This window comes from Leucoraja erinacea, chromosome 9, assembly GCF_028641065.1.
Source record: "Leucoraja erinacea ecotype New England chromosome 9, Leri_hhj_1, whole genome shotgun sequence".
Lineage (NCBI taxonomy): Eukaryota > Metazoa > Chordata > Chondrichthyes > Rajiformes > Rajidae > Leucoraja > Leucoraja erinaceus.
The window spans coordinates 56,673,552-56,687,284 of record NC_073385.1 but is presented as its reverse complement, the minus strand read 5'-3'; the positions used below and the strand labels follow the sequence as shown (position 1 = coordinate 56,687,284).

Below are 13,733 nucleotides of genomic sequence, written 5' to 3'. Positions count from 1 at the left end.
GACCCCGGTAAGGGGAAGTGGGTTTCTACCACCAGCGCTGGGATCCCACAGCCCGTCAGTGCCACCCACCCTGCTCGTATCCAGGAAATCCCAGGGCTGGCCGGCAGTAGTCGCTACGGCGGTGGGTCTGAAACATCGCCTCTACGATTGGGATTGACACTCCGGACGACGGTTCCTAGTTGATACGGGCACGGATGTTGGCGTTTCATCCCTGTTGGGGGTCGACACTCATTCTGGCAAGCGGGGGCCTTCTCTAACTGCAGTCAATGGCAGCTCAATATGGGGTTTGCACGATCCACCTCATCTTTGGCCCCTGCCATTTTTCCTGGACGTTTACGGTGGCTCACATTTCCCAGCCGTCGCTGGGCGCAGAAGTTTCTCCGGGCATAACCTCTGTTGGTGGATGTGCGGGGGCAGCGCCTCGTTCATCTACTCTTTCGGTTTTGTGCCTCCGGTTCTGGGGGAGTCCTGTGGCGTTACCTGGTGCTTAGGCCACTTACTATGCAAATCCTCGGCAGTCGGGGGGTAGGGTCATGTGACTGGGTAATGGCGGGAAGGAGTTGTCATGCGGTTTAGGGGTGTGCCCTAGTACAAGTATTGAACCCCGGGGCAACATTCCCCCTTTTGCGTGTGTTTTGTTCTCTTTGCTTCAACAATAAAGATCTCTTTGATTCACCACGTGTGGCTTGCTTATTCGCAAGCATAACTTCACATTTATTGCTTTCAAATTCCCTGAAGTCCGTCTTTCTCCCTTTTTAATATAATAGTTTTACATTCTGTCCTTTCTACACCTTGGAAATTATATAGACTGAGTACCTGTCTGTGATACTGCAACTGTCGACATTTAACTGGGTTTTAGATCACTACTATAGGCAGAGCCCCCTACCCAATAGTGAATTGCTTGCTGCACACTTTACATTTGCCAATGGCTTATTTGATTAGCTGATGAGCCTGTGGCTTCTGGGTCACGAGAGTTTGCCAATAGCATGTAATACAAAACTAAATGTAATATAGAATTTGAATGCATGAAACAAGAAATGAAAGCAGAAATTGTTCAACTAGATGAGTATTTCACCAGCATTTAGGGAAGAAGAAACAAAAAAAATCCTTTCTCCCGATGCTGCTTTTAGTGTTAAAATCAAATGTTAAAAAGAGGCATCCTCGGAGTGGTTTTCTCAACTAGTTTCCGACGCTCTTGTTTTTCTGGATAATCATATCCTGGCATTAATTTTATGAAGTGATTGGAGGTACTATTGATGTGCAATGGTATGACCGTAAAAACTTCGGTGTGAGATGACACAACAGCTAAAAGTCAGTATATTCTTCCTGTTGCCATGATCAGAGTGATCAAATGTTTAAAATAAGTAATTGACATTTTCTTTTCATTATAATCCAGGTATCTGAAGTAATTTCTGCCTGGTTCTGAGTTGACTATCATTCATCTGCAAATATTCTGTCAGTGTTAGTAGATCTAAACACTTTAATAAAATCAATAAATGAGTAGGACAATAGAAATGCCCCATTTCCTCTCCTGATGTTTGACCTGATCTGACCTGCCATGTTCTCTGTGGTCATGTACCTTGGTTGACGGTCACAAACTCCACTTGTGCATTAAAGGGATACCAGATGAGAGGTGGTTACTGTTGTATTGTATCGCAGTGCATTATAGAAGAGGAAAAAATTTGCTACGAGGCAACAAAATTTGGCCATGTTAGTGAGCAAAGGAATAGATTTTCGACTTTGTTTCTCTGACTAAGAATGTAAGAAGAAAGTGAGGCATGCCTTAAAGCAAACTTGCAGGATCTTGGGATGTCCAAAGGTAATTGACAATGTATGAAAGTGTTTTGAAGAATGGTCACAACTCTAAAGCAGGACAGTAGACACAAAAAATTATTATTTACACACAGCAAGCATCAAAGAGCAGCAATGACAAAATTAAATGTTAGAGCGATGAAAAAAAATTTGGCAAATTACTTGCATGATCTTTTGTATCCTCCTTGTACACTAGATGGTGAAATACCAGGCTGAATTGTGTATTGGGTCCCTGCTGTTAGGCTTGAACACATGCTATTAGTGTGCACTCGTATGTGGTGTTCCAAGGTTGCCTGTAAACCGCAGCAGCAAAGTATGGAGCCAACTGTCTTGCACTGAGACTGCGTGAGCAAATTGCATTTGGTGTTCAACTTATCCCGCTCATTAATCAGCAATGATGATACGTTATGGTGCTGTCAATTGCTTAACACCATGGTTAACTCTGCAAGACAGAATCACAATAATGAGCAGGCAGCACAAAAGTGCTGTCTGCTATTGGGTTGAATGGGGTTAATTTAATTAGACATTATCATCCCCTGCACATTATCCAGCACCATCGTATTGATAATTATTCCATGCTTGGAATCGTTCTGGGAAAAGAAATGGTGTCAGTCGAGTCCCAAAGGCTGACAGAGCTGAAAATCAACTTGGATTTAAAAATGGAATGGAAATAAATTATACACAAGCCACAGGTCATGTGATGGAATCATCTTTTGCATAGAAGTGGTTCCCAACACAATGTATTTGGCAGCTTTCTATAGCGTGGCCTTCATGTACAGTACAACATTTGTTTGAAAATGTTCAAACTTCTGAAATTATCAATACAGAGCAACATGCCTATCAATAGCCTCCCTCCAGTTGCTGTTCAGACAGTGTTGCTTCTTCTTGACAATTAATGTGAAGAGTCCCCATTATGATTAAAAGCCACAGTAGCAACCTAATTTAACTGCACCACCGTCTGCCGTGGTGCAGTGTTTCAGCTGCGTGGGAGAAGTTACTCTTCGCAGCCTTATTGCAGTCAATAAATATTGTCCTGGATGTATTCCCCATGGCAACATTTGCATAGTTTGATGGGTGACTATTTTGGGTTTAATTAGTGATGGCCATCTGCATTGAATCTGCAGTAGGAATAGTAATGATTGGCTAACTTGTTCTTGGGACAGGCGTGATGATGATATAAAAGGAGGAACTTGGCTCCACTCATATTATAAGACCATAAGACAGGAGTAGAATTAGGCCATTCAGCCCATCCAGTTTACTCCACCATTCAATCATGGCTCATCTATTTACACTGCAACTACTTTGACCTCTAGCTGCCTGATACATATGACCTGTTCCAGTCACATATCACCTGCTGCTGAAATCTTCCTTATTGGTGACCCTCGGGCTATCCTTGATCGATCTTTGCTGGCTTTACCTTGCACTAAATGTTATTCCCTTATCATGTATCTATACATGGCTTGATTGTAATCATGCATTGTCTTTCTGCTGACTGGATAGCACACAACAAAAGCTTTTCACTGTACCTCGGTACACGTGACAATAAACTAAACTGAACTCATCAGCGTCTAAGCTGATTATTCCAATTTAAATCTGACCGTCCTCTGGCAATTGTAACTTGCTGTAAAATTTCCTACCCAACATCTTATTGATACTCAATCTGTTCACCCTTTGCAGTTAATTTCATGGCTAAACATTATCTTAATTTTAGAATGCTCGCCCTTGCATGCCCATATCTCTCCTTATCACTAATCTCTCCTAGACTGCAACTTTCTCAGGATATCTTTGGTCTTCCAATGATAACTTCTTCCAAGCCCTTGGATAAATTGTTCAGCCATTGGCAACTGTGTCTTTATCAACAAAAGCATTTTATGCTGGAAGGTGTTTACACCCTATCATTCTGACCGAGCTTCAAGTTGTCCTACAAAGATTAGAATTTAAAATTGGTTATTCACCAATCCATGATTGCCAAAAGAAGCAAACAAAGATATGGTAAAGATAGTGGTCTTTTGACCTTTTAATCTTTGGGTAATGATGCTGAGTTGGTAATAGTCAAAAGAGGAGAGGGATAAATATGGAAACTACAAGCCACCCAATGTTGGAAAAGTAGCGGAAAGAACAGACCTAACTTTCATTTGGAGAAATCGCGTTAATCGAAGGGTATAAATTTGTAGTTAGGAACTTGTAACTGACTAACCTGATGATATAACTCCTTGACATGACAGATGAACATCATAACACTGGGAACGTTCTGAAGATATTCAAAAGGAGTAATGAAAGAGATATAGTGAAATTAAGGGGATTTATAGTGATACTGTTAAATATAATTAGCTTCAAAACCAGATACTAAATTTGCCAAAATTTGGGGTACATTTTGCTTTGGAAAGTTGAGATATGGTTAGTGCTCTGGTGTATGAAACCTGGATAGGTAGTAGATAGTGACGAGGATAATTACAGGTTTCAGAATGGTATGGACAGACAGCATTCAGTGCTGATAAATAGTGAAGAATCCTTCGTTATGGCAGGATGCGAATGGAAATGTATGACAAATAGCAGGTTTGTAAAGTTTACCCGAGTACAGATCATGGACTTTGTATATAATCAAATGCTTGAAGGTGGATAGTCAGGTTGATAAATGGTTTATAAATGTGAAAATAAAAGCAAAAGCATCAATCTTCAACTTTATAAATCATTTGCCATACCTTTGTTGGCGTATTATAGAGTATCCTGGGCACCACGTATTAATCAAGATGCAAAAATGGCGATTATGAAAAATGTTATTTAATAGGTGAAGTTGGAAAACTAGGATTATATTTCCTGGAGCAAAGAAACAAGCTAGCAGTGACATTTTTAAGATGGGATTTGTTGGAGTAGCAATACAAAAATCATACCCTAAGACCACGGATTCAAAATCATTGGTAAAAGATGTGAAGAGGAAGTTTCCATCACTATTGCTCCTCTTTTTTCCATAGTGTTCCATAAATGTTGTAAAGGAGTGGAGAGAAACAGAGGAACAAAGAACTTAAAGGTTTGTCGAGGCAAAGGAAGAATGGGAGCATGATTGCTCTTTTACGAAGTCAGCAAAACATGCCTGGTCAAAGGGCCTCGCTTGTTCACTGTTTCCATGATTGCATGATTTCCCTTAATCCCACTGTCAGTCCCTCGATGACAAATTTTGTTTGACAGTGCTCATAAAATGAGTTTAAACATGTTATTATTAAAATTCAATGATTCAATTCAATGATACTGTATTGTCACATGTACTTGGGCCAGCATTGCATAGAACCTAGCAAAATAATACAGCACATCTCACCTAGGTAGTACACAAGAGTACACAAGAGTCTGGTGCCGTCAAAGTTACTTTATTACAAAAAAAATGTACAAAAAAAACTTGTACTGCGTACTGACTTTTGTTAAGGTTGCATTATTTTTTTGTAAACACTAATTCTCCTGTTTGCTTTCAGCTGTAACTGTAACTCCCAAACTCCAAATCCCATTAAAGTGACTGTGGCAGGAGCCCAACATTTCCTGAGCGCTATTCTACGGCTCTTTGTGGAGCACCTGTCACACAAGACTCCTGACTGGCTTGGCTACATGAGGTTTCTCATTATTCCTCTTGGTATGTTCATGTTACAACTAAAAATATTGGAAGGTTGCTAATGCAATATTTCACATTGTCCAAAAATGCTATTTTGGATGAAGAGTTGTGTAAGAAGGAATTGCAGATGCTGGTTTAAACCGAAGATAGACACAAAACAGGCTGGAGTAACTCAGCGGGACAGGCAGCATCTCTGGAGAGAAGGAAAGGGTGATGTTTCAGATCGAGACCCTTCTTCAGAAGATATTTTGACCCGAGGTCAGGATCAAATCTGGGTTGGTAATAAGAGAAAATACTGGAAATACTCATCAGGCAAATTCTATCGAGTAGGCAACTTTTAACGGTTAATGTCCATTAGTCAGAAGGAAAACTTTTTAGTGTTTTAATAGTTTTTAAGCAAGGATAGAGGAAATATGAAAGGATGTGTGTAAAAGGCAGGGGAGATGATGTGACAAAAGGTATTGTACGAGGAGGAGGAGGAGGAGGCTGAAGAGCCTGTGTCCATGCTGTAACTCTAAACTAAACTAAACAACTTGGAACATTCTCAGACCATCCCAGTGAGGAATAGAGCCAGAAAGAGATCAGACATCAGAGGCGTAAAGGAGACAATTGGGGCCAGCAAAATGGTGTTGTTGACATTAGATTAATAGAGAAAAGATTGAACAGATTAATAGAGAAAAGAGAAATCAAGTTAGGAGGAAATTTGTTCCATGAAGGCAAGAACAGAGTGGAATAATGGTCCTGCCATAGCAAACCTGTGCATGGATCTTAGGAAGTAGGGAGAGGTTTGCCGAGATGGAATAGGGTAACAGAGTTGACAGGACGGAGGGGTATGGGTTTGGAAAGTTGGATTTGATGAATAATTCCGGAGGAGTTGAGGTCGGTGTCAGAGAAGCAAAGATGGTTTGACATTTACTGTTGGAGTCGGGTGATGGGGTGATGGTGCACGTGTCAGCGCATTGGCTTTCTGCACTTCACAAGAGAAGACTGTTTGTAATCTGGCACTTGTCATTCCTGGCAGCAACAAGCCTCTGTTTGATGGTGCCTGTGAAGTTAAAGAGCAAATGTTATGGATATTCCCATTTGAATGGTGTTTCTACCTCCTGCTGTCCAACTCATGAGTAGTGTAGTTTGCTATGGAAAGATAAATTATTTACCTGTGCTCCATCAGCTTATTGTTTCCTTTGATTAAAAACTAAACAGAAATTAGAGGCACTGAAAATAGTTTTTCAAAAATAATGCAGGAGCTTTGTAGTTAATGCAGCAATTATTATGATTGCATCTATGTGGGCAAAGTATATTTTAGTGAATAAGAGAGTTGGCAGTATTAGTCCAGTTTACTGTGGATGTTGAAAGTTTCACTTTAGCATTGTGGGGATATGATTTGAATTTCTATCTTGGTGCCTGCCATCTGTTGTGCTGGGCGCCCATGTAGAATTCCAAATGAGGTGCTATGTGATGGTTTTGCAGAAAATTCCCAAGGACCTGGAACATCTGCTTGTTTGTGCAAAAGCTCCAGGTTGATTCTTGTGAACTTCATTAGTTTGCAGGATAGAATCTCCTTAATCCACAAAAATATGACTGGGATACGAGTAAGGAAACATTAGCTGATATGATGTTGGTTTGAGTGAAACAAGACTGGTAGATAGGGAAATGCATAGAACAGCTTCAATAAAACTGCCGCCCTATTCTTGGTAGCCGTGGATTCCTCCTCTGTCTTCGGTTGTTTATGTTTCCCCCTGCAGTCTCAACAACAGCTGCCGAGAGTTCCTGCTGTCTTGACGGATAGCTGCTGGGTCTCCCACTGCTTGGACTTGCTTGGCTGTACCTGACAACTTTGTGGATTTTGCTCTTGGCCACCTGCGGCAGTGAACCAAAACTAGGAAATTAAAGAGGAAATGCGTGCGGCTATGGAGAAAGCGAAGGCCATTCAACATTTTTATGAAGCACTTTTATGAAGTAGCTCACTTACACTTTGTAGGCTGATTAGTCTCAAATTAAATTCTATGATTCCATGAAGTTCAATCATTGTTTTCGAAGAAGATGAAAAGTTAAATTTGGAAGTCAGGAAAAAAAACGTCATTGTAATTGATAGTTTCTCTTAAAAATGCAAAATGAAAATAAGCAACAAATTGTAAAACTACTATTTTTATGTTCAAAATATTGATGCACTCATGCTTCCTTCTCTCTAGGTTCTCATCCTGTAGCCAAATACCTCAGCTCCATCGATTACAGATACAACATTTTTTTCCAGGATGCAGCCTGGCAGGATTTTTTCACCAAAACCGAGGCCCCTTCCATAGGTAAGGAATATGTAATGTGTAGGAAGGAACTGCAACTGCAGATAAACCAAAGATAGACACAAAATGCTGGAGTAACTGAGCAGGACAGGCAGCATCTCTGGAGAGAAGGAATGGGTGATGCTTGCGGTCGAGACCCTCCTTCATACTTCACCCTGTGAAACTGCTTGGCCTTGCTGGCTACACCAGTCTGAAGTCTTCAGTCTGACGAAGGGTCTCGACCCGAAACGTCACCCATTCCTTCTCTCGGGAGATGCTGCCTGTCCTGCTCAGTTACTCCAGCATTTTGTGTCTAACAAGGAATATGTAATTATGCATTGCAATCGTTCCATTTCTTAAATTGGGCTACTTTGAATTACAATGTTAAGTGTGTTTAGTTAGTTTCTTGGTTTAAAATGGTAATTTTAACATTGTAGATGTTGTCCACAGATTGTATTTGGGAAGTCATCAAGCATAAACGAGAGAATTAGTTTCCATTTATGTAGCAGTGACAAGAAGAATGACCAATCTTATGCCTTACATAATTGAGGTTCCTTTTTCTTCTTTAAAATGGTGCTTTGAAACACTGTGTCCACCCGAGAGAGTCTCGTACAAATGTCAGTGAAGCTCTTTAGATGGTGAAAACTTCATTAGTGCTGCTCTGAAGTTCCAGCTTAGATCTTGTACTCCAGTATCCAGAATGGCATTTAACTTATAACTGCAATTCGATAACGAATGTTACCGTTGGGCCATATCAATCTACAAATTAATTGACCAATCTTTGCTCAACCCTATATGTAGTGCATCAAATCTCCCGTCATGGCATTTAGTTGCACTTTGAATAACGTTTTTCAATAATGCTTTTTCCTTAATGAAGATGTTAAATAATAACATTTATTATTTTGTCAATTTCTATTTTATGTGATGTTTAAATTTGTTACCAATAAATCAATGGAAGCTAGTTTTTGAACTATTCAGCATAACTTTTTAAACAAATCAAATGATCTGTTCTGCTTCTTGGCTTTCAAAGTTTACTTGATATTCATAATCCCTTAACTATCCTTATGGTTTTATGCTAATGATTTCTAAGTGAAATGCCTATCTATATTACTTGCTGTTAAGCTTCAGTGATAATGACGGTCACACTTTAAGACATAATATCTGTATTTCTATAATGAGACTATTTTACATCAGATTACCTAATCTCCCATCAAATTTCAATACTTTATGAAAATCTTTTTCAAAAGCTCTAACTCACATACTACACCCAATATAAATGTTTAAACTTAAACGCTTGTGCTAGCTCGTGCTTGCTTGCGCTTTCAGTCTCTCACGCACTCGCTCTCACGCACTCGCTCTCTCACGCACACGCTCTCTCACGCACACACTCGCACTCGCTCACACATTCACTCGGTCACTCACTCTCCTCCCACTCTCTCTTCTCTCACTCCCACTCTCCCTCTCTCTCCCCCACTCCCTCCCCCTCCCCCCCACTCCCACTCCCTCCCCCCCCACTCCCTCCCCCCACTCCCTCTCCCCCCACCCCACTCCCTCTCCCCCCACTCCCTCTCCCCCACTACCTCTTCTCCCTCTCATTTCCTCTCACTCTCCCTATTACATAGAAACATAGACAATAGGTGCAGGAGTAGGCCATTCGGCCCTTCGAGCCTGCACCGCCATACAATATGATCATGGCTGATCATCCAACTCGGTATCCTGTACCTGCCTTCTCTCCATACCCCCTGATCCCTTTAGCCACAAGGGCCACATCTAACTCCCTCTTAAATATAGCCAATGAAGTGGCCTCAACTACCTTCTGTGGCAGGGAATTCCAGAGATTCACCACTCTCTGTGTGAAAAATGTTTTTCTCATCTCGGTCCTAAAAGACTTCCCTCTTATCCTTAAACTGTGACCCCTTGTTCTGGACTTCCCCATGCAATCTTCCTGCATCTAGCCTGTCCAACCCCTTAAGAACTTTGTAAGTTTCTATAAGATCCGCCCTCAATCTTCTAAATTACTCACTATCTCACTCACTCTCACACACTCTCACACTCATGGCATCAGAGTTGCTTTCGTTGCCCAGGCCTCAGCGCTCAGCTTATTATAGGTTAATTTAGAGATGTTGTCAAAGGCAAATAAAAAATATGGGCATGTATTTCTAGTAAGAAGATCAAGAATTGAGGGATAGTTTGCCAATCAAAACAAATAACAACTGATCTATGCCTCTGCAGTACATTCTCCTTGTGACTCTGGTTGTGTGTTCAAGTGGTTCTCTGGAGTAAACAGTCTAGGCCGATGCTCCAGTGCAACAGTGGGTGAGGTGCTATGTTATCTTTACGAGGTTCTGCCTGGTTTCAGCTGGATAGATTTAAACAAATAAATAAATCCAGCAGCACCACGCGTAGAAGACCAGAAATGTTTCTCTCAAGTTCCATGGCTAATATTTACCCCACAACCAACAAACCTAGAGTAGATTACCTACTCATTCCTTTCATGGCTGGTTGTAGGAACTTGCTCCGGTCAAATTGATTGCCATGCTTCCTACATTACAACAGCCACTGTCATCAAGTTGTAATGAAAACTATTCCTTTTAATTGCATGTCCCTATTTTATTTTGCACTGCATCAACATGCATGGTGACATTGAAAGGTGGTCTGGCGAATCTCTGTCCAAAGTTAATTTACTTTTTTATTTGGTTCAATTTGTTTACTGAATGCACCTCGGCTTTGGTGAGAAAGGCAGTCTTGATAACTGAGTGAATGACACGTCTAACCTGTTAATTGTGTCTAATTCCAGTGCAGGAAATACCAGACGTTGTTTCTAGAGTTACCCAGTACATCTCTAGTGCAAACATTGCCCACCAATTACCAATAGCAGAAGCAATGCTAACGTACAAGCAGAAAAGGTACAGTTGTTATTTTCATATCATTTGGATGGGTTTCATTTTTAAACTTTCTGCAGAATTTACGCAATCTATAATGAGGCAACGCACTAAGGGTCTTCAAAATACAGGATGCTGTGACAGCAATGGACAGTTTTCCTGGCTTTTATCAAAATGGGAGCTGAAGAAATGCCAGTATCTATGCCAATATTATAAAACTTCTACGTTGTATCATAAAAATATTGCACTTTATTGGCCAAGAACTGATCTTTTGCTCTCACTGCATTTTTGTTACTTTGGTGAAATATTAATATAAAAAAGCAAACATTGCAAGACTGGTTATTTTTTTTTTCATTTTACATTGTATCACATGTGGTGGAGTATTTTATCTTGGCATGCACCTCAAATGTTCTCGGCAGCTGCTAATCTGCATTCCTTTGGCTTAGATGTACATGTGGGTGTAAACTAACATGACAGTTGTAGTGAACAATAAAAATATCTCGACACTGAAATACCCTTGCAGAAAATAAACCATTCAAAAGTCAGAATAATGGTTAACGTTGCAATTTTTTCCTCTAATATTTTTGTTCACAAGTAGATGCATATTGGGCGATTTACTCTCTCCCAAGTTGTTGTATTGCAATCCTTAGCTTCAGGGTGTTGATGGGACTTGTTATGAAGGCCCAATTATTAAGGAGCCAGAGTAACAATGTGTAAAGTTGCCAGAGTAACATAGCAACAGCATACCAGAGAGGTTTTATTAAGTGATTTGCAAGGGAAATATAAAATGAAATAATAAAATAAAAGTTGGAAAAATTCAGTGAGTTAGGCAGCAGCTATGGAAGTGAAATCAAGTTAACATTTCACATTTAAACCCTTTGTCAGAACTGGGAATGAGAGAAAATTAGTTTCAAATTGCAGTAACATAATGGTGCGATAGATAGGACAAAGTGAATCTCTTTCATAAGATAAGGTCAAGTTTGCTGTGGTATTAAGATGTTGATTAAGTAATCTGGTTGATGAATTATTGAGGACCATTAGATATAGCATTAACAAAGAAATGTGAAGTCTGGTAGATGAGGGAAATGAGAAAATACAAACAAAGGAATGTAAAAGCTGTGAAATGCAAAGCAGGACTGTTCAGCAGGTCAGATCATATTAATGGAGTGAGGAAAAAAAACCCAGCAGATATTATAGATGGATGGCATCTGGCAGAATTGGCCCGTTCTGAAGCAAACAATGGGAGTGAGTTACCCGAAGCTGGAAAATTCAGTTTCGATTCCCAAAGCAGCAATATGTCCAGACAGAAAATTAATTATTTACACTCAAGTGTACACCGGGCTTCATTATGTATCCTCACCACAGACAGGTTGGACACAGTGGGTGCGGGATTGAGTATCAAAGTAGGGTCAGCTTAGTGACTGAATACAGTTTCTCCACATAATGTCAACTAGTGTATGTTTGGTTTCTCCAATGTAACTGCCCTCATAAATCCATGAATCTGGTGCAACACCAGTTTACCTCGCCCCAATGAAGATAATTCCTTTTTTTTCCTGTCCTTCACAGACCTATCTGCAATTTTAAACTAAGATTTTTTCTTTCCTGGTTCTGAAGAAAGAGTCTTTTTTTTTTAATCAAAATCTTTTTTATTTAGTTTTCAGGACATAACAAAGTGCAAAGTTGTCTATGTGTTACAGACACAGTGTACGAAAAGAATAAATAAAAACAACTTATGCTAACATATAACAAGACAACAACAATAAAAGAAAAATGAGATACCAAAAATGACCCCTCCCCAGTCACTGCCAGTGAGCATATGCAAATATCTGCCTGTCACAACAATAATCCACGATATATGAATGGGTAGACTGTTAAGCTGTTAAACTGTGCTTGATGATCAAGTATTTATAAAGTCTGGAATGCATTTAAAAAAAAAAAATTCCTGTCCTTCTCAGACCTATCTGCAATTTTAAACGTAAGTTTTTTTCTTTCCTGGTTCTGAAGAAAGGGTCTTTGACCTCAAATGTTAACTCTGTTTCTTCTTCTGCAGCTGCGGACTGACCTGTTAGCTGTATTTTTTTTTTAAAAGCATTTTCTGTATTTAAGACTTCCAATATACATTTTTTTCATTTTCATCAATATTGTAAAGGACTTAGATTAACATCATCCACATGGCTATTAATTCTTGTGTTGGCACGGGCATCGATTTCTGGATGTTGGGTGCAAGTAAGAATAAAGAGAAGCCCATATCTTTCCTTTCACTTCTTTATGTTCAGTTCCTTTGAACAGCTAAGCTTAGTGCAAGAGTGTTTAATTGCCGTATGTACAAACAATGGAACAATGAAATTCTTTCTTGCAACACCATAACAGCTGGGTAAAATCCAAGGTAGATAAAAATGCTGGAGAAACTCAGCGGGTGAGGCAGCATCTATGGAGCGAAGGAAATAGGCAATGTTTCGGGCCGAAACCCTTCTTCAGACTGATAGATAGACATAGATAATATATAGATAACACATAGATAATAATAGATAACCCATAGATAATATATAGCCAAATATGCAATAAATGAATAGCCACAACAGTTTAGTTTATTGTAATACGTACCGAGGCACGGTGAAAATATGCAGTCAGCGGAAAGACTATACTTGATTACAATCAAGTCCATAGTGCACAGGTAAGGATTATGGAAATAATGATTAATGCAAAATGAAGTTCAGTAAAGTCCAATTAAAGATAATCCGAGTGTCTCCAGTGAGGTAGATGATAGGTCAAGGCCACTCTCTAGTTGATGATAGGATGGTTCAGTTGCCAGATAACAGCTGGAGATGTGCGTTTTCACACTTCTGTTCCTCCTGCCTGATGTAAGACGGGAAGACGAGAGAGTAAAATCCTTGGTATACTGGTGGCCTTGCCAAGGCACCGTGAAGTGTAGGTGGTGTCAATGAAAGGGAGGTTGGTTTGCATGATGGTTCGGTAGCGCTGTTAGCGCTGTTCCCAAACCAGGCTGTAACTAGTACAAAAAATACATACAAAAAAAAATATTACTATATTACACGCTTTTTTGTCTGATCAATGATAAACAGCACTAAAATCAAATCAAAATTGTTAATGATTGTCTAATTGTTAATGATGACATCTCCCAAAAGTCTGCTCTCCATTCTG

The 13,733-nt window shown here is 39.8% G+C and overlaps 1 protein-coding gene across 3 annotated transcripts in view; it reads left to right on the top strand.

Annotated features, from left to right (window-relative positions):
* Positions 1-13,733, top strand: part of LOC129700408 (phosphofurin acidic cluster sorting protein 2-like) — a 225,741-nt gene that overhangs the window by 199,711 nt on the left and 12,297 nt on the right. For all 3 annotated transcript variants that reach the window (XM_055640862.1, XM_055640861.1, XM_055640860.1), the window contains 3 exons: positions 5,277-5,431; positions 7,603-7,713; positions 10,487-10,595. In XM_055640862.1, the coding sequence (XP_055496837.1) occupies positions 5,277-5,431; positions 7,603-7,713; positions 10,487-10,595 (375 nt within the window). The remainder of the gene's footprint in view (positions 1-5,276; positions 5,432-7,602; positions 7,714-10,486; positions 10,596-13,733) is intronic.